General features: G+C 36.9%; 1 protein-coding gene across 3 annotated transcripts in view; it reads left to right on the forward strand.

Annotated features, from left to right (window-relative positions):
• Nucleotides 1-20,367, forward strand: part of HTT (huntingtin) — an 82,990-nt gene that overhangs the window by 16,920 nt on the left and 45,703 nt on the right. For 2 of the 3 annotated variants that reach the window (XM_048047361.2, XM_048047362.2), the window contains 18 exons: nt 1,308-1,388; nt 1,826-2,190; nt 4,000-4,123; nt 4,398-4,516; nt 5,442-5,553; nt 5,926-6,066; nt 6,886-7,044; nt 7,132-7,229; nt 8,752-8,891; nt 9,651-9,714; nt 10,108-10,208; nt 11,640-11,786; nt 12,714-12,834; nt 13,027-13,103; nt 15,273-15,424; nt 17,248-17,450; nt 18,603-18,729; nt 19,449-19,576. In XM_048047361.2, coding sequence (XP_047903318.2) covers nt 1,308-1,388; nt 1,826-2,190; nt 4,000-4,123; nt 4,398-4,516; nt 5,442-5,553; nt 5,926-6,066; nt 6,886-7,044; nt 7,132-7,229; nt 8,752-8,891; nt 9,651-9,714; nt 10,108-10,208; nt 11,640-11,786; nt 12,714-12,834; nt 13,027-13,103; nt 15,273-15,424; nt 17,248-17,450; nt 18,603-18,729; nt 19,449-19,576 — 2,459 coding nt within the window. Of the gene's footprint in view, nt 1-1,307; nt 1,389-1,825; nt 2,335-3,999; nt 4,124-4,397; nt 4,517-5,441; nt 5,554-5,925; nt 6,067-6,885; nt 7,045-7,131; nt 7,230-8,751; nt 8,892-9,650; nt 9,715-10,107; nt 10,209-11,639; nt 11,787-12,713; nt 12,835-13,026; nt 13,104-15,272; nt 15,425-17,247; nt 17,451-18,602; nt 18,730-19,448; nt 19,577-20,367 lie in introns of all 3 variants that reach the window. The other variant, XM_048047354.2, reaches the window with a different exon arrangement.

Here is a 20,367-nt window from a genome sequence, read left to right on the forward strand (position 1 = left end):
ACTTAAAGGTGATCAGCTGTGGAAAGTAGAATACCCCAGTTTGTTTCAGGGAAATAGACATAAATGGGGGAAAGAATAGAGAAAAATAAGCAATCTTTTCATGCTTTTGGTTGGGAATTCTTAGCACAGTTTACTCACTCTTGTGGGAATGTGTAGTTCTCAATGAGCTGCTGCTGTTTTATATAGAATATACATGGAAATGTGGTTACCTTTCTGCCTTACTTACAGGCTTGAATAGCATAAAACATGCTTTTATGAAGGAGACAGTTTTACAGTGTTTCTTCTGCATATATATGAAGCAGTTATGATAAGGAAATGAATACAAAAGTCTGCTAATGCTTGTCTTCCACTGGTATTTCACGTGGAGTTGTCAGAACACTGGTATCTTACATGGTAAATCTTGGACTACCAGTGAGGTTTAATCTAAAGTGCAAAACAGGCTTGCTGTCATGAATCCCTCTGTCTGAGCAAATGGCTTACAAGATCCAGAAGGATGGCCTTAATTATTTCCTCCTCTTTTCAGTACAGTTGTATCCTTGTTTTGCTCCCAGGCAGTGAGTATCTGCAGGTATCTGTCTTTCTTCACTGCCTTTATTTTAAATAGACATTAAACTGTGAGTAAGTGAACTCTTTTAAGATGACTGTGTTAAGTTATAAGTGATTCTCTTTCTTTCTGTGGCAAAAGCTTCCCTAAAAAGTTTTGCCTTAGTGGCACCTGGATCTTCATGTCTCTTGTCCATGGTTCATCACTCTTTCCCACTTACGTTGTCTTGTGCTTCTAGTCTGTGCTGCTCTTCCCCCTAAGCATTTTCCTTTCTTGTACCATTGGAGTTCCAAGCCCCAAACTAAGAGTAGCCTTTATTTGATGACTTTCAGAGCCTTAAGGAGAGAGAGGTTATTTTATTATTTGTGGTGCTTAATGTCCCTCCAAGTTGGGGGCAGACATGTGGATGCCTTAGTAATGGGACATACTTCAAGAAATTAGTGGGATTTTGGTCACAGTACACAAAAATAAACTAGAATGAATGAGGACGTAAGTTGTTTATTGAATGGTTATACCACTCAATAAAATTGCTTAACTGTGTGTCTTCATTGCTGTTTCTTTCCTGACCAGATAGTGAGGGTCTGGATGTTTCTTCGTTTCTTTCTCTTCTTCCATCTGTTGCCTGCCATAGCTTTAAAAAGTTGTTTGGATAAACTTTTAAATGCAAAATGTATTTATTTGTAATAACTTCAACTGTTCAGCATTTCAAGTCAGCTTTACCTTGGGTAAACTGTAAGGCTTTTTCTTACATCACGCTTACCAGGTAAAATACTTCTTGGTGAAGAAGAAGGTTTGGAAGATGATTCTGAAACCCGATCAGATGTCAGTGCTGCATCATTTGCAGGTACTTGGCTTTCCTTTTAGCAGTGCAATCAACCTATGTTACTTTACATTACAAAACCTTTATTTTTCTGACAGTACATAAAATACAGAAGTGTGTGTTATAGTGACAACAACGTAGATGGGCACTCAAAGGATGTGTTAGGAAAAACTGAAACCTTAAATGCTCTTGGGTATAAAACTTAAGTAATGAAGTTGACTGCCTATTTTTTTAAAAAGATCAGGCTGTCACTGGCATAGATGGATGGCATAAAGGTGAGGAAGTATTCTAAGAGATCTGACAGGTGATTTGTTTCTTTACTGTAGTTTAAGTGTTTAGTCATGAATTTTCCTTAGCCTGGTTTAATGTAGAGCCTGGTTTAATGTAGTATTTAAAGATGTGCATGTAAAGAGTGAAACACAAATTTAAGCGTTTGGTTGACCTATAAATGTCTTTTGCAGCTTCTGTGAAGGGCGAGATTACCAGTGAACTGGCTTCTTCATCGGGTGTATCAACAGCTGGGTCAGCAGGGAGTTCAGCTGCTGATCCTACTGGACACGATATCATTACTGAGCAGCCACGCTCTCAACATACGTTGCAGTCAGACTCTGTAGACCTGACGAGCTGTGATTTGACAAGTACAGCTACAGAAGGGGAAGATGATGATGTGCTTAGTCGAAGCTCCAGTCAGATCAGTGCTGTCCAGTCAGATCCCACTATGGACTTGAATGACGGTACACAGGCTTCCTCACCAATTAGTGATAGCTCTCAGACTACTACAGAAGGTCCAGACTCAGCTGTAACCCCTTCGGACAGTTCTGAAATTGTAAGTGTGCAACGGGCAGAGGGGGGATCCCCTTCAACTGAGGGGCCCGACATATCTCAGAGTTCTTCCATGGAGGGCCCAGACTTGGATTCCTCTCCTTATTCGTCTTCTACTTTTCCATCCTCAGCTAGTAACAATGGAAAGGTCAGCGGCTCACACCCCCATTGGAGAGCTTGACCTCCTTTTAACACTTTCACTTGAGCAATAATTAAAAACTACAAGGCTCTAATCAGTCTGTTCAAGTGGGTAGGTCGTGTGAAGGCAAGCATCAACAGTTTGTCACTCATTGGAAGAATGCCATTATCAGAGGCTTGATATAAATACATCCTCTGAATAACGTATCCTTCAGTTTGTATAGATCCATTAATAATTCTTTGGGTGCAGAAGAACTAATGGAAGTGTTAAAGGGTGAACAGTCTTATTTGGAATGCTAGAGGAATACTTTTGAAACCTAACACTTCACATTGTCTTCTGCCTGTGCTTTTTCACTTGGCAGCACAACTCATTTTTGTTCTTTTTATTCCATCTTACAAATTTCTCCTATACTCAGCAAACATTGCATGATTTACTAATCTAACAGATATCTAATAAACATATGAAGTATGCATATAGTACAGCTATGAGATTTCTTTTAGGCAAGTATATCCTGAGGCAGTAATTTAAAAAAATAACAAAGGGAAAAAATTAATTCTGGAAGCCAGAGCAAATACTTAAGGGGAGAAACTTAATATTTAATTTTTTTCCAAATGTTGTTGAACTTTTGACTGAAGTTTATAGTTTGAAAGAGTAATAGTCTTTTACACCTACAGAAAATAATAAATTTACAGTTATGACAAGTAAATACACCTACAAATATGAAGATAGAGGAACTAAAGGAGTGATGGTAACTGCATTGTCTGAATAAAATGTAGACAGTGCAGAGGTCAAAGTGAGCAGACATTTAAAGGCAAGTTACAGAGATTAACAAGTGGTGCATATTGCAAATTCTTGTCAGACTGTTGCATGTGTCAAGTTTCATAATACTTATTAACTGTAATTACAAATAAAATTATTTTTTCCCGTAACTGACAGGCTAAGTGGCATCCCCTTTATCCACATGCAGGCTTTTTAATGAAAGATTTCAAGGCACTTGCTTCAGTTATTCCCTGACTTGTATCATGTATTTCCTGATAAACTTAAGGTTTTTTTTACTGTCTTTTTTATGGTTACCAATTTTTAGTCTTTTATGGTTATTTTCCTCAAATATCTACTGTCTGTATGCTGTATTGGTCAAAATCAGGTCAAAATCCTTTCCACGTGTGTCCATTTCAGCACTGATTTAGAATGAAGGGATTAAAATGAGCTCAACCTCACTTGTCGCTTTTAAAAATACTACGTGTAGTGTTTTGTTTGATTTTTGTATATTCAAGACAAATGAGGTTATGGGAGAGTTTGACAGCAAGGGACAGGTTCGAAATGTGACAATAAAGCTGTTGGTTCTGATTTGTAACTAGTGAGATAATTTCCTTTGGAATAAGGAAGCATGGGGAGTTGTAGAGGAGGTATTGCACTACATGCTCAGCTTTCTCAGTGCTCACATCCAAGTTCATGGCTTAACTGGGAGACTGTCAGATCCTGACTATGTCCTGTTGCGGCTCAAATGCTGGAGGAGGGAGGGAAGCTGCTTTGGGGCCTGCACGCAGCTGTACACTAATCTGTCAGGCTCACATTTGCTTTCAAAGTATTTCTAGATTACTAACACTGCATGTTTGAGCGTTATTACTGTGTGTTAAGCTAAGTTATTTTAAGTAGTGTCTTTGTACTCTGTAGGTTTTGGAGGGTGCTGAAGGACAATATTCTGGAATGCAAATTGGGCAGCTGCAAGATGAGGAAGATGAAGCTGCAAATATTCTCCAGGATGATTCATCGGAGTCTTTCAGAAATTCTTCTATGGGTATGTTGATAAATAAAGGAGGAAAAAAATACAGAACTGGTGACGCCTTTAGGGCAGACGTTACAGGTGAATCTGCTGTATTCTAAGAGACTGAAGACTTAAATGGATGTGAAAAATAACTAGATTGAAATGTAAAATAAATAATATATTTTAATACTTCTAATGAATAACTTGTTTTGATCACTGCTAATTTATTTTTCATGTTTATAATTAAGTTATAAGTGCTTTTAATTTGCATCTGAAATGGTGTGTAATGAATTGCCTTCTTCTAAAGCTCTTCAGCAGCCTCACATGTTGAAAACCACGAGCCATAGTAGGCAGCCTTCTGATAGCAGTGTTGATAGGTTTACATCAAAAGAAGATACAGCAGATCCTGGTGATCATGAAAATAAGGTGAGAAGTGGTCACGGTGGTCTGGTTCAAAGTTTGAAACAATTAAGTTTTGTTTTTTTAAAAATCATTTGTGGAAGTGTAAATCGGTGATAAGCGTGGGTAGCATATATACATAGTGTACTTGGTTGTAGGTCAAAATAACTAATGTTGACTAGTAAATCTCATCTGAATCTCATTTAACATAAGGTGAATACACGAACTTTTATACTGAATGCAATCACTAGCAAAATGAAAACAGATCAAATTTTTAAGCTGCTGAGAACACAAACCCCTTTTGTCTGTGCGTTAACAGTGTACACTATTACCTGAAATATCTTTGTGCTGGTTGCTAGCTGTGTAGGTAACTTCCATCTCCTCAGGAGTTACTTATTTCTTTCTTATTCTTTGAGCCTCTCTTTCTGCAGATGGGCTTATGCAGTTCAAATCACTGGCTAATTGTTTCCTCTTGTGTTTGACTTTCGTATTGGACCTTATTCTGAGCTGGGGCAAGAGATGTTGGGTTTGTGGGAGACAGAAGTTAGATTAATTTGGGCTAAAAGTGCAGAACGTTGTCAGCCTTCTTTGAAAACAAGAATGAATTGCTTCTCATAGAAAGTTTCCGAAGATCATTGGTTGGTAACAAAAAGTAGTTAATCAGACTCCTCCTGATGTAAACAGCATGTCTGGGTAGTTCAGAAAGTATACAGAATGATCGTTGCTTCTCTGATGAAAATTAAACCAGATTGAAATTTGATGCTGGAGACTTTACAAAACTTTCCAAAAACATTTTAAGACCTTCGTTTGGAATATGTATTAAACACACTTCATATTGAACCTCTGAAGTTTTGGGAATGTGCAGGATTTCTAAAATTTGTTATGCTTAATATTTTGTTTAAATTGAAGATTAATTTTTATTTATATAAGACTTGTGATTTGCCTTCAATAGCCCTCCAGGATAAAAGGAGACATAGGTCACTATACCGATGGAAATTCTGCTCCTCTAGTGCACTGCGTTAGACTTCTGTCAGCCTCTTTTCTACTTACTGGGGAGAAAGGAGGTAAGCTTCTCTTTAACACTCATTGGTTCAAAGCTACAAAGTTGTAAATGTGATCAATTTACTCTGATTTTCTAAGATCATTTTATTAAAGAATTCTGGTTGCTTTTTTTGACAGTTCTGTTTTAAATGATCACACCAGAATACAGAGAAACTTAGTTAAATTTATGCAATTTTTGTGATGAATCCAGTTTTGAACCATTTGGCATCTGACACGTTACTGTCATCTTGTCAGATGCTCAATTGCACTTACCATTTGTAAACTCTTGTGAGATAAACCTCTAGGGCTATTGCACATTCGAACCCAGCCATATTTTTTCAGAGAGCTTTTAATACTTTAGGGAGCTTTTTAATATTTTATTTTCCTTTTCCCAGCTTTAGTTCCAGATAGAGATGTGAGAGTCAGTGTAAAAGCCCTGGCAGTCAGTTGTGTTGGAGCAGCCATTGCCCTTCACCCTGAGTCTTTCTTCAGCAAACTGTATAAAACACCTCTTGAAGCAATGGGAGAAGAGTATGGTATGTTGTAGTTCAAATCTTCCTTTTTAATAATGTCTTTGGGCTTCCAAATAAGTTAAGCAGCATTTACAGTGAAAACGCTTTAAATCCAGTTTAGTATTTGCAAACAAATATTGCACCAATATACTTATATATAATTATATACTTGTATATAATTATATGTATATATAATATACCAAATATTATACCAATATACAATACACTGTACGTGCTAGTGGTGTCAGTTACAGAGACAGTGGAAATAATGTTATTGAACATAGTGTGTATGGTGATGATTTTGTTTATTTTTGCTAATAAGAGTTAAGCTTTAGTGGAAGAACTCTTGTGTCTTCAGACAAGTAGTTGTTTTAGCACAATTGCTATATAGAAGTTGATTGTTTCCCTTATAGCTTCTTCTAATTTATTTCAGGCCGTTTTATAGCTGGTTTTGAAGGCATTTGGTTCATTCGTATGAATAATACAATATAATTTTATGAGTGATACAGTATAATCAGCAGGGACCTGGAGAATTCAACTGGTTTGATACTGATAGCAGCAAAGGGTGGAGTGTTGACCAAAACCTCTTCTTGGATTCACCAGAGCATTTTGTGCACAATCACAATAAAACATTAGTGGTTTTATATGCAATTCTCAGTATGAATGGTGTGATTGTGTGTATTACATGGAAGAGATCTTTGTAAGGTAGAACAAAGAAAAACTTTGTGTGAATATGCTGCTCTTGATTTGTACGACCAGTACCTTCACTGAAACATTTTTAGGGATCAGTTAAGTCTAAGAGTAGTATCTTTAAAATAAAGTAGTTGCAACTTGTTTTCTTAGAGGAGCAGTATGTATCAGATATTCTGAACTACATTGACCATGGAGATCCCCAGATTAGAGGAGCTACTGCTATTCTCTGTGGAACAATCATCAACTCTATTTTACTTAAATCCCGCTTTGATGTGGAAAAATGGCTAATAAACATCAGAAGCTCAACAGGTAATGAAGTTTTTTTAAGAGTCTCTCTTTTTTTTCTGTGTCCAAAATTTTCTTTTGTTTCATTGTTCTAAATTCCTTTTTTGTTAGGAAATCTCTTTTCCTTGGTAGACTGCATACCTCTGTTACAGAAAACGCTGAAAGACGAGTCCTCTGTAACATGCAAACTGGCTTGTACAGCTGTGAGGGTAAGCAGAAGTAATAATTTACTTGCACCACCAAAGATCACGGGGGCATTATTCATTGTCTAGGATCCACTATGTATGAATATGGAGCACGAAAGACTTTTTCCCCAAGAAAGTTTATTGTGAAGTACATAGATTCAGGCACAGAAATGATGAACAAACAAATGGAAAATAATTATATTGGTTAGATCATGTAGCAGTATAATATAAAGATGATATTTTCAGTCGTGATAAATGAGCTGTAATGTTCTGTTAACCAACAATAGGATGAGTGAACTAAGTAGAAAGGAAATCTAAGCTAAACAGGGAAGATTGAACGTTTAGCACCGGGATATAGCCTGTATTTAGAAATCAGAAAAGAAATGTGACAAATGACAAGTGAAATGTTGATTGTTTTCTGAGTTAATTAAATAAATACACAAATCTCAGAAAAGCAAGTGTTGTAAATTGGGTGAAGGATCCACTGGGTAACTGTTAAAATAAAAGACGATAGCTGAATTTGTGAGTGGAACTTGATCAGAGCACGTGATGATATTTCTGTAATAAAAAAAATATGTGGAAGTTGTCCTTTTCAAAAGGAGAGATTTTTCCTTGATCAATTTTCTAAACTTTCCAAAAAAAAAAAAAAAAAAGTAGGAGAGAGGACAAAATGAAGCCCAAGGGAAATGAATACATCAGGGACAGGCACAGTGTGGCTGATTGTATTACAGCTTATGGGTCAGTGAGGCAAGGTGTAAAATGCGTATATTTGATAGATTAAATTATGGTTTTGTGTGATGGCAGGAGGAGTCTGTGATGCAGCTCGGGGAAGGAAATCCAGCTAGTGAAACGATGCTATTTCTTTAAACTTCTGTTCCATGATCTTATTAGCTATCTATAACGGTTTCACTTAGGACTTAGTTTTTTTTTTCAAGAAGACTTCACTAGATAGTTCATATAACATATACCTGTCAAGTATGACTTTTTTCCCCTCTAAATATATAAAGTTGCTTGCCTTCATACCTTCAGCAGAAATATTCAGAAACATTTTGGGTTGCTAATCTGCAAACAAGAAAGCGTGTTTTCATGTAGTAAAATAAGACGTCAAGGTTTTAAGGTTCTGCATCTCTTTCTAAAAATCACACGTTCTGCATATTTTTGAACAGTTGTTGAAATAAGGAGGTATGGCTTGTTCAAAATCCAGAAATTGGAACCAGGTGTTTAAAAACATCCTGTGGAAGTTATGTGAGGCAGTTTTTGAACAAATAAAAATATAGTGCTTGTGCTCATTATGCCCCCTCACTTTTTTTTTTTTGGACAGTTGTCCTCTGATCACTGAAGTTTGGATTCCTCTCCAGAGTTTAAACTGAGGAGAAGGTTTTAGCAGTTTACATGGGGTTGGTGTCCTGACCTTGAGAAGTAGTACTTTCTCGTGAGCAGTAACTATTTATTAGTATTTTAAATAAAACAGATGGTTATAGTCAAACATACTTTGATTTAGAAAACCTCTTCTGTAATATAACTGAAAGTTGTTTATTCTTTTTAGCATTGCATCATGAGCTTGTGTAGTAGCAGTTACAGTGAACTAGGTTTACAATTAATTGTTGACCTCCTTACGCTGAAGAATAGCTCATATTGGCTAGTAAGGACGGAACTTCTGGAAACCCTTGCAGAGGTAGATTTTCGGTAAGTGTTTATATTTTTCCATGAGCATTGTAGCTGTGATGCAAAGATGTTCTGTATAGGATGGTGGAATCATAACGGAGAGGTTTCTCTTCTGAAAAAATCACTCATTTAAGGAATATGTGAATTTCTTTGTGAAGTTACAGAGCCTAGTAATATTGTATAGAAATTTTTAGTTTGATGGTCTGTTTACCAAGTCTTCTGTAAATCTGTGATGGAAGAGAGCACATATAATCTGGGAGTTAATTTGGATTTCATGTCCAGTTGTGTGTGTATGTCTTGTTTTGTTTTTTAACAAAAAAGTCCCTGACTTGTTCTCCAATATTGTGGGCTCTCTTCAGTTTATCATGTTTTGTTATACTGAAATAATTAGATTTGACTTGCATTCCCTCATTTTCTATGGTTTCTTCTGGGCTGAAAAAGAAAAGTTGCTTATGCAAAAACTCATTATCCTTAGTCATATAAACTTGGGCTCTATCTGAATGGTGATATTTGGAATGTGTTACAGGCTTTTCAAAACTGTCATAAAAAAAAAAAACAATGTATAAATGTTTTCAAATTAAAGTAATCCTTCTGCTATGCAAGCCAGATAGTGGTTTAGCAAAAAGCTTGCCTTTCCTAAAGGCAGCCAAAGGTGTTTACTTCTCACATTTTCCCTGCAGTGGTGTTCTTAAAATATAAACAAAAATAGCACTTAGAGCTCTGAAGGCAGAAAGAACTTATAATGTTAGCTAATGTATCCTAAATTCTTTTTTATCATAGGCTAGTCAACTTCTTGGAAGGAAAAACTGACAGCTTGCACAGAGGTGTTCATCATTATACTGGTGTAAGTAAACAGTCATTATACTGTGTGTCTGGATTAAGGTACCAAGGCAATTTTGCCATGTAGTGTTGACGGAGTTTAAATTTAAACATTGATAGATAATTTAGGTATGCTTTGTATAAACTACGTACATTGTCTGACACTTGTTACAATTGGAAAGATGCTTTACTACTGAGATATAAATATCTTAGTGTTCTCTAATGTGTTTGTCTTGTTTTAATTTCTGTTCTTAAAAACCTTTTAGCATTACTGTATCTAAATAGTATTTTTAACAGTTTGGGGTAAAAATTATTTTACAGAATTTTATGACAGAAGAAATCTCACTTGTTAACAGTCTTGTAGCAATCTGGTCCAACAATGAAAATTTTCAATGAACTTTACTAATTTATTTTCTAGCTACTAAAACTGCAGGAAAGAGTGCTCAATAATGTTGTAATCTCTCTGCTTGGTGATGAAGATCCAAGAGTGCGACATGTGGCTGCGTCTTCATTAATGAGGTGTGTATGTATTTAAAAAAAAAAGTTTAGAAAGTTATTTGTATGCTTATTGTGTATGTAATAACTAAACCTCTTAGTGTTGTTTTTGTATTCTTATTTAAAGAAGGGAGACTAATGCAGCTTTATGGTATCTAGAGCATGCATCGTTCTGAATGAACAGACAACTGTGCTTTGCACAATTACAATTATATTTAAGTATTCCTTTCAGAGGGTCACTCTCAGTTTAAACTTCTAGTTAGTCTTCTTCATGATGAATGGTTTGTGCAGTATCCTTGCAGTAGCTGATGGACTTAAAATGTTGCAGTTCTACTGGGTTGTCCTAACTGTAAGCATTGTTGTTTCTAGGTGTTTATAAGTAGTGTATACTTTCATGCTCATTGATTTGTAGTAAGGTGGTTGATTTTGCTAAAAAAGCAGCTGTTAGCTGTAACCTACTACAGTTAAAATTTCTGTCCATATAAAGGCACCAAACAGTAAAAATTAGTTGATAGTTGATTTGTATTCAAGAATTTAAGTTTTATGTTTAAAGAAGTTAAGAGCATCTTATATTGAATTCCTGGAATATTTTTTTTTGTCAGAGGAGTCTCTTTTGTAGTTCTTCAGATTACTAATTGCTGTCCATTCCTGATAACAAATAAATGACAGTGAAACTTTTTGTGCTACTGAAGAGCATTCATATTGCAGAAAGATCTCAGTGGAGAAATCATTAGCTGTTGCATCATAGTTAGTAGTCATTGTTTTTATGCAGGGACTTGATTTTGAAATTGAGTTATTTTGTTAAACTCCAACTTCTTACCACTCAGTTTTCCATGGGTTCATGCTGATTCAGTGATAGCATCAGTGTTAAAGTCAAAGACGTACCTGCCCAAGAAAGCTGCTGCTAGCTTCCTAGAACCCCCTTGAGTCATCCAGTATGCGCATTCATTGGAAGCAATGTCAATGAACTTAAAAATAAATGTGTACTGTGTTTTTTTTAGTATTTAGTATTGTCTAAGTCAAAAATGTTGACAACTTGATTTTATTGTATGTTTAAATTTTCCAGCATAGAAAATCAAATGATGGAAAAATATCCTTTTTTGGGGGTAGAATTGTTTTTCAGTTGATACAGATAACTGTGGAGAAAATATTTGAGGAGAAGGGGGAATACTGAGAGAAATACCCTCGAGAAGTAGTTGTTGTAATGTGTATATATAGAGATTTAAGAGATTTTTTTGAACTACCATGTGTGCATAGGAGTTTTTTTAACTGCTTGATCACAGTAGAGACCAATTGTAGAGTAGAGACCAAGATGAATTCATTGTAATGCTTAGCACAATATGAGTTTTAGTAATGATTTTTATTTCCAATTTGATGTTTACAATTGGTATGTGCAGCTTTCTGAATTGTGATTTCAGTTCTGAATATTTCTTCCTTTTGACAATTGTTGTTAAGGCTTGTTCCAAAGCTGTTTTATAACTGTGATCAAGGACAGGCTGATCCAGTGGTGGCGGTAGCAAGAGACCAAAGTGGTGTCTACCTGAAGCTACTAATGCATGAAACACAGCCTCCATCTCACTTTGCAGTGAGCACTATCACCAGGTATGTTATGTGACTTGTCTAGCTTTAAAGGAACAGAGACATTTCAGTTCATGATGCCTAAAATCGTACTCCAATCCTGCAAATCCATGTGCTTATGCATTCTCTTTCCAATTGGTAGTAGCACGTGTGGTAGTTTTAGGCTCCATGGAAATGGACTCTGATTTAATTGATAAACTGGTGTGCAAGTTATGTGCTCACTCATTAATTATATGGAGACATTGTTCTGTGATAAATTTCTCTTCATCCCAAGGTCACCTTGTATGTCCATTAAATAGCACATCTTATCTAGTGACTGTGGTTGCAGAAGTCTGTATATAATTAAAAATTCTGGTTTTGGTAGCGTGGTCTTGTTGCTGTATTTTGCTGCCAACTGTACTTTCCTAAACTTTCCTGTTTAATTCTCCATCTTAAAGACAGTCTGAGTTGTGTGTATATATGGGGACTCTTTGCCCCCATATCTATCAGATACAAGTTTTTGACTATGTACATTTTCCATACATGAACTTGATGATTTAACTCAAGGTTTATGTACTGTATTTTGGAAACAAAGCTTTGTGGAGATATACAAAATAGTTATTTTTCTACAGCAATCTAAAGTTGATGAACATACAGCAATGTTAGATGAGTATGATCAAAAGCAAAGACTAATGCTATACTGATGGCAACTTCTGGAGAACCTAGTTAAAAATTGAGTTGGTCTACCGTTTCTGTTTGCTAACACAGAAATTTGATTAATGAACTATTTTGCTTTTGCTAGTGCAGAAGCAAAAATATGAAAATGTAATTAAATGGTAGAATGATGATATTTTCTATTTCTCATTGCATTTGAACAAGCTGTCTGTAGTAACTTAGGCCATAATCATTTTATTATGGTATGTTTTAGCTTTTTAAGTACATGTTTTAGTGCTATAAATATTTTAATTTCAGAACATATAGAGGCTACAATATGCTGCAAAGTCCAACAGATGTCACTATGGAAAACAATCTTTCAAGGGTTGTTGCAGCAATTTCCCATGCATTGACAATATCCACTACAAGAGCACTTACAGTGAGTTTTCTTAGTTGCTATAGCGGCTGACCTTTTTTTTCTATCTTTATTTTTAATTCCTGGGTATATGCGTCTGCAGCTTTGGTACTGTGGCAATAGTAATGTATTTAAGTCTCACTCTTAGGAAGTTTTGTTGTTGTTGTTAACTCTACCAGTGATGAAATTGATTCATAATTGGTGTTGACTTTTCAGTTTGGCTGCTGTGAAGCTCTGTGTCTTCTCTCCACAACGTTTCCAGTCTGTACCTGGACTGTGGGATGGCACTGTGGGTATGTTCCTTCATCCAGTATTCAAGCTTCTGAAATTTGTGCATACAAAAGCAGAGTACACTCATTCAGATATCAGAAGTCCTGGCTTAGGTATTTGATGTTAAATTTATCTTAGGAGTTATCAAAGAACTTCATGCCAAAGTGTGTTGCATTTGGCTATCAACATGCTGTGCCACATGAGCTGTAAGACTAGCTGCTGAAGATGGGCACATATGTAGACTGTTTTTTAAAATAGACTTAACATCATTTGTGTTCATTTTTCTTCATTGCTGTCATTGTTTTGGTTAACCTTTTGAAGAGTTATTACTAAACGTTACCAGATCTGCTGCCTCCGCAATTCGTAAAACTTGTGTCTATATTTGCCAGATTTGCAGAGGTATCCATTTGGTGATCTTCCTTTACAAGAATGTTCAGGTCATGCCCTTTTAGAGCTTATGTATTTCATCATTAGCTTATGCTATCTTCATATGTATGCAATTATTTGTTCATATGCATTCTTTTCAGAGATGTTCTGCCATTTCTTTGTCTGAGTCTCAAGAGTTATCTACTTCTATTTTACTTTCTAATGTCCTGAAGCTTTATTGCAAAATTTAATCTTTCGCTGTTATCTTTTTAAATAACCCTCCCCTTGCTTGTCATCAAGTCTTTCCTTCCTTTTCTGGGCATAAGCATGGCATGCTCGATATATGTATTCTAAAAGATGTCTTGTCACAGATAACTAGGTCGTAGGTCAGTTATAAGTGAAGTAAATTTGTATGGGAGCAATGCTTAGCTGGAAAATAAAATTAATATACAGTGCTTCTAGGAGCAGTGCTGGTTATTTAGTAGTGTGTGTCTGTCTGGGTCTTGTTAGTGTTTCTCATCCAAACCACTTACCACCAACTTTAGAACTATGTCCTTTATCCTTTCAACTTTTAAGCTAGTTTGCTTTGTTTCAAATATTCCTTTCTTATTGCAGACTAGCAGCAATATATCTTCTGTTCTATGCAGCTTAAAAAAATGCTGTCTATCAGATGCAACTAGCATTCATAGCTGTCACAAAGACATAGCCTTTGCCCTGTCCTCTGATTCCTTCTTTAAAAATTTTGATCCCATATTCATATTAATTTGGATGATAATTTTATTTTTGTTGCATGATGTGAGCATTCATAGTACCAGATAACTAGAAGCCTGAACTGCTACCTTATGTGAGACATGAGAATGCTACCAAAATTCCTTTCTCTTGAAGTATCGGTTTTCCAGTGGTTAAGCAGCCATTGGAGCTGCTGCATTCCACCTATGTACAACTCAGCGTGGATTAATTCATGGGTTTCTAACTGTATGTAAAGTAAGCAACACTTGCACATTAAAATACATTTCTTAATGGAGTGCACTGTAACTGATAGGGTAGCTTTGTCAAAAGAATAGCTAAGTTTAGTGTACCTCTTATTTTATGAAATTGTTCTAATTGTATTAAACTTGAGCCACTAGATTAAAAGACTTCGGAATTAAAAAAAAAATAAATCTAAAAGAAACCTTTTTTTCAGAAGTTGCATAAAGTCTTTTCCTGAGAGAAAGTTAGTAGCATTATGCAAGTCTTACATGTTTGAAATCATGTATATGATTCACGTAGTATTCTGGCAAACATATTTTGGTGAACAGTGCCTGATCTTTTTGAAACTTGGTTTGTGTGGGGCAGTCTGATTTTAAAACTATCGTAAAGAAAAATATGGAAGGTAGCAGCAAATTACAGACTTGGATAGAGCCCGCCCATAAATCTAGATGATTTGATGGATTACATTGATTATATTCTTGCCACTTTGCAAAGTAACAAGATACTATTTTAGTGCTACAGTTTGTCTCCCATCCCTACTATGAATATTAGCAAGTCCTTTAACTGGTGATGTTTCAGGACCCGTAGCAGTTTGCAAGTAACTTCTGTTTTTCAGTAGATGTCACTAGCAGCTTTGATACTTGCTTTAAAAAAAAAAAAAAGCAATAGCTCTTCAAGAATACAAAGTGTTGTCAGATTTCTGCTGCAAAGGTGTTTTTTTTTTTAAACTACTCATATGTTAAATGTATAGCTCTGTAGTACTGATTTTTGTTTTCAGATTACTAGTCTAACTATTAGTGTTCTTGAGACTTTAAACTTCTCAAAGAGGTCATAACATTCCAAAATTATATTTCCAGTGTATCCCAGCCAAATCCTTCAGATGAATCTCAGAAGGGCTGCGCTATTGGAATGGCCGGCATGGTTCTCTCTCTTCTTTCATCAGCATGGTTCCCACTGGACCTTTCTGCCCATCAGGATGCTTTAATTTTGACTGGAAATTTGCTTGCAGGTAAGGCAGAGCAGAAACTTATAGGGACTTGTATCTAGAAGTTTGAAACATTTTTGGAAAGGAGGCTTTGTTTTGGCTGAACAGCTAAGTTTCATTCACAGCTGCTAGCTAGAAATGTAGATTGGTTTCTGTTTCCTTGAGAACCAGTACAGCTACTGGGATGTTGTCATCTCTTCCCATTTGTCTGTACGCTCTTCTGTAAGTTGAAAGTTCTAGCTGTGTTTTGTAAGGGCTTTAATTTTTTTCACTGTTTTTTAGAAGCTCTGAGGGTCTTCAAGGCAGGAGATCAGGGTGTAGCAAAGAAAAATGAAAGCCTTCTGCACTGCAAGAACTTCACGTATTTTCAGGTTTAGAATGATCTTTTCAAGGTTACATCAGAATTGCACAGGGTTCTCTACTGCTATTGCTTATAGCTTTATTAATAGTGATTGGATAGTGTGTATTTAGCAAATTTGTAGGCTGTACTAGTTTGCAGTTGTTGTTGGCATTTTAAGTGACAGACTTGGATGTTTAGAATATCTTAACAAATTGGAAATGTTTTCTGAAAACAGACATGCAGTTTCCTAATAAGGGCACTCAGAAATGTGTTGACAACTCCCCAGACCTAGAGCTACTACAGAATAGGGAATAATTGGCTAAATACTAGTACTGCATAACAAATTGTACTGTTACACAAATTAAATGGCTTCGTATCTCTTCACACACATGTATGAAAGCAGAGACATAAAAGCAAAGAAAACATTTTTGCTGCATTAATCACTTAAGGGTATAGAACTTCAGCTGCTTACCAAGCATTCTCAAGTGTTCTTGCAGAAACCTGTTTTATTTGTAAGAATATTGAAGCCCTGTAGAAGGTTGTGGAGGTGAAACTGTCTTTGAGAGTATTTCAAGCAGTCTTTCAAACTATGTTGGATTTGTACAGATGTAGTTGACTGTGTTATTGAGCAGAATGAACAGGTGACCTCGTGGTTCCTTCTGTTTTTTGTTGTTCTATGTGGAAGCAAGGCCTACACATGTTAGATGAGTTAACATTTGACACATGCATCTTGGGTTTTTCTTGGGCTCCTTCTCAAGGAGAAAGGAGAAGAAAGCTCTCTGTGGAGAGACTCATCCAGGGGTCACATAGCTGACAAGTGTTTTGCCACTTATTTATTGATTTATAAATCCGTTTCTTTTGATTTGAGCTACTAAACTAAACCAGTGCAGTTTTGATACTTCAGTTTCATGCTTTGCTACATGTGCTATACATTTAGTTCCAAAATTCTGTTGCTTTTGGATAGATTTATTATGAGACCGGATGGAAATGTATCAGTGTATAATCATATAAGTGCACCTGGAAACAGCTGCTTCTGTTGTTCTCATGAAACACTGCTTCAGAATATCACTCCTAGTAGATAGGAAGCTACTTGTAGCTAGCTGTAGTTCTACCTTTTTTTTTTTTTGTCGGTTTCTTTTTTGGTTGTTCTAGTGTTTGCATGGCTCTTGACCTTACTCTTCTCCTTCTATGATAGAGGAAAGAATCTTTTATAAAGAGGAATTCTGTTTTCTTAGGTTTCATCACTCTTGGCTAAATCAAGCCATTTAGATACTACCTTGAAGTTGCAAATTTCCACTAATTGCCAGAGGGAATGTCTAGTATGCTTATTGCAGGCTGGGTGAAAAGAACTAATATTTTTGTAGTTACTTAAAACTATGCTCATACTGCTATTTTTAAAAACTTAGGCTTTCTTTTTCTTTTTGAATTACTGTTCATAGAGATTATAACCATATTTAATTGCAAGCTTTATTTTCTTTTGCTTTAATTCATGTGATTCCTATTGCAGCAAGCGCTCCCAAGTGCTTAAAGAATCCCTGGAGTGGTGAAGAAGATTCAAACCAAGGTGCTACAAAACAGGAGGAACCGTGGCCGGCTCTGGCAGATCGAACTCTTGTTACTTTGGTAGAACAGCTCTTCTCTCATCTGCTGAAGGTCATTAATATTTGTGCCCATGTAATGGATGATGTTGCTCCTGGCCCAGCAGTAAAGGTATGTATTAAAAATAAATAAAATTGCATGACTTAAATATCATTGTGATACAGATCAGTTGAAGGCTCTGCATTTCAGAGTTGATACCGGCAGCTATCTAATGCCTTTCTCGTGTGATGGTTTCACACCGGTAGGCAGCTAAACTCCACCATGTTGCTCACTCCCCCTCCTCGAAAGTACAGGGGTAAAAAAGCCCAAGAGTTGAGATGAGGACAGGGAGGTCACTCACCAATAACTGTCATGGGCAAAACAGAGTCAGCATAGAGAGATCATAGTATCTTTTTGCCTAATAACATAGTAGATCAATGAGAACTAAAAGAAAACGAAAACCACCTTCTTATCCACCCTCTTCTACTTCCTCCCCCCACATAGTGCAGGGAAGTGGGGAATGGGGGCTGCAGCCAGTCCATAATGCTTCATCTCTACTGCTCCTTCAAATTTACTCTCTGCCCTTGCTCTAACAGGGAGTCCCTCCCACAGGATGCCGTCCTTCCCAAACTGATCCTGCAGGGGCTGCCCACAGGCAGCAGCTCTTCAAGAACTGCTCCCACACGGCTCCGTACCACGGGGTCCATCCCCCAGGAGCAAACTGCTCCAGCACGGGTCCCCCAAGGGCGGCAGCTCCCCCCAGACCCCTGCTCCTGCGTGGGCTCCTCTCCATGGGCTGCAGCTCCGGCCCGGGGCCTGTTCCTGCGGGGGCTCCCCATGGGCCGCAGCCTCCTCCAGGCCACATCCACCTGCTCCACCGGGGGCTCCTCCATGGGCTGCAGCGTGGAGATCTGCTCCGTGTGGGACCCATGGGCTGCAGGGGGACAGCCTGCTCCACCAGGGGCCTCTCCACAGGCCGCAGGGGAACTTCTTCTGCATGCCTGGAGCACCTCTTGCTCTCTTCCTTTATCTGGAATCAAAGGAACCTTCAGTCATTGAGCCCTATTTCTATCTGGCTTATGCTAAAGTTGAGAAGAAAATTAGAGAATATATTATTCTTCCTTTTCACCAAGGAAATCCATGTCATAAACTTAAAAGTGGAGACATTTTGATTTAATTGACAGTCAAATAAAGAGGACTTTAAAGAAAGTGAATATGCTTGTATTTCTATAGAAGAAAAGCTACTTTTACATACAAAATTAACAAAACTTATTTTAATTCTAGGCAGCATTACCTTCTCTCACAAACCCACCTTCTCTTAGTCCAATTCGGAGGAAGGGGAAAGAGAGGGAGCCTGTAGAGCAGGCTTCTGTGCCAATGAGCCCTAAGAAGGGTGGTGAAACTAGTCCAGGTAGGTACACGTACTTACATGGGGACAGGAGGTGGGAGGGTTAATAGGAGTATAGTTACACCATAGAGAGTAGAAAGAATCAAGTAACTTGTTTTTTGAAATCCTAGATCGAAAGGCTGACTGGCTTACTGTCAGTTACGTCAGTACTGTCCCAAAGTTCAAGTTCTTTTCAGTATTGAATTGCAGGAAAGGCAACTATGGTGGGGGTAGATCTTTGTGTGTGCTTTTAAATGAAAAGTGGCTGTACTGTTTAGAGCAGGTTGGTTCTGAATCTTTCCTCACTTTTTTTTTTCTGAATCCACTCACCTATTGACTGTGAAGTAATTTTTGCATGCGTTACAGTTAAAGAAATTAAAGTTGCTTTGTGGTTTTTGGCAGGAGCAGCTCATGTTGCTCTTGGAAACAAGATTATGAAGCTTTCACATTTTTTCTTTCTTATTTATGAATGAAGGAAATAGGTATTAATTCTCTTCTGTAAATTGTACTTGGTCTTCAGCAATAAGCTTTCAGGGTAAAATTGCCTCATAGGATGTTTTTTTTAGAATGCTAGTACACTTTCTAGTTGTACGGTGTGTTTTTGCAATTTTAAAATGTGCATTCAGATCCAAAAATTTCTGCTGTTAATTTGGACTTTTTATCTGAAAATTGGGTATGTAAAATAAAATTACATGTCATGAGCACTGTAGAAAAAATGTGTTAATATATTACGTATCTCTAAGCTACTAGGCAAACTGATGCTAGTGGGCCTGTTCCAACAAGTAAATCATCTTCAGTAGGAAGCTTTTATCATCTTCCATCATATCTGAAGTTATACGATGTCTTGAAAGCGACTCATGCTAATTATAAGGTACTGTATGACATCACTTGGTTGAATAAAATGTAGTTGGGCAATCACTTTGTTTCCTTTAAAAATGACTCTGCTGAGGCAGTAACCCTACCTGTTCTGTTAGTAAATTTAAAAAAAAAACACCAACAGGTAGAATGTTTCCATGGACTTAAACTGTAGCACGAGATTAACCTCTGAGAAGCTCAAACTGTCCAAAGTTTGTGTTGTTTTGAGGATCTCATTTGCCTGATTGTGTAAGCAGTGTATTCATCTCCTAAAACAGAATCAAATTAAAAAAACCTACCACCAAAAAACATCCGAAAACCTGATCGGCATTGTCACCATATTGCTTGGTTCTCTGCTGTCACTACTGCTCATACTAAGTGATCCTTCACTGGCTTGGTAGTGCCAAATGGATCACAATGTCTTATTTTTTCAACAGTTTATTCCAGGATGGGTAAGTTTTTGTTTTTTTTTCCTCATTAGCGCAGGTAATAAAAGATGCATTCCATAAGGGCTTAGTGTTCTGATTTGTACACTTTAGGAGGGATGTATTCTTAAACACCTACTGTGTTTCTGAGAAATACATTATCTCTCGTCCATTACTTGTCAATATCCTAGACCTTCCTACTGCAACTGCCTTAAGCTAGAAGATCCATTTTTATTTTCAGTCAAAATGAAGTCCTGCCATTCCAGCAATTCACGAGGGAATTTGTCAGTGGTGTTGATGAAATACACCAAACTTTTAGACAGAAGACCATTTCGTCTCAGTACCTGTTTCTTTCTGCAATTTCTATCTCCTTTTCTAGTAA

Source organism: Anser cygnoides, chromosome 4, assembly GCF_040182565.1.
Source record: "Anser cygnoides isolate HZ-2024a breed goose chromosome 4, Taihu_goose_T2T_genome, whole genome shotgun sequence".
In the NCBI taxonomy this organism is placed as follows: Eukaryota; Metazoa; Chordata; class Aves; order Anseriformes; family Anatidae; genus Anser; species Anser cygnoides.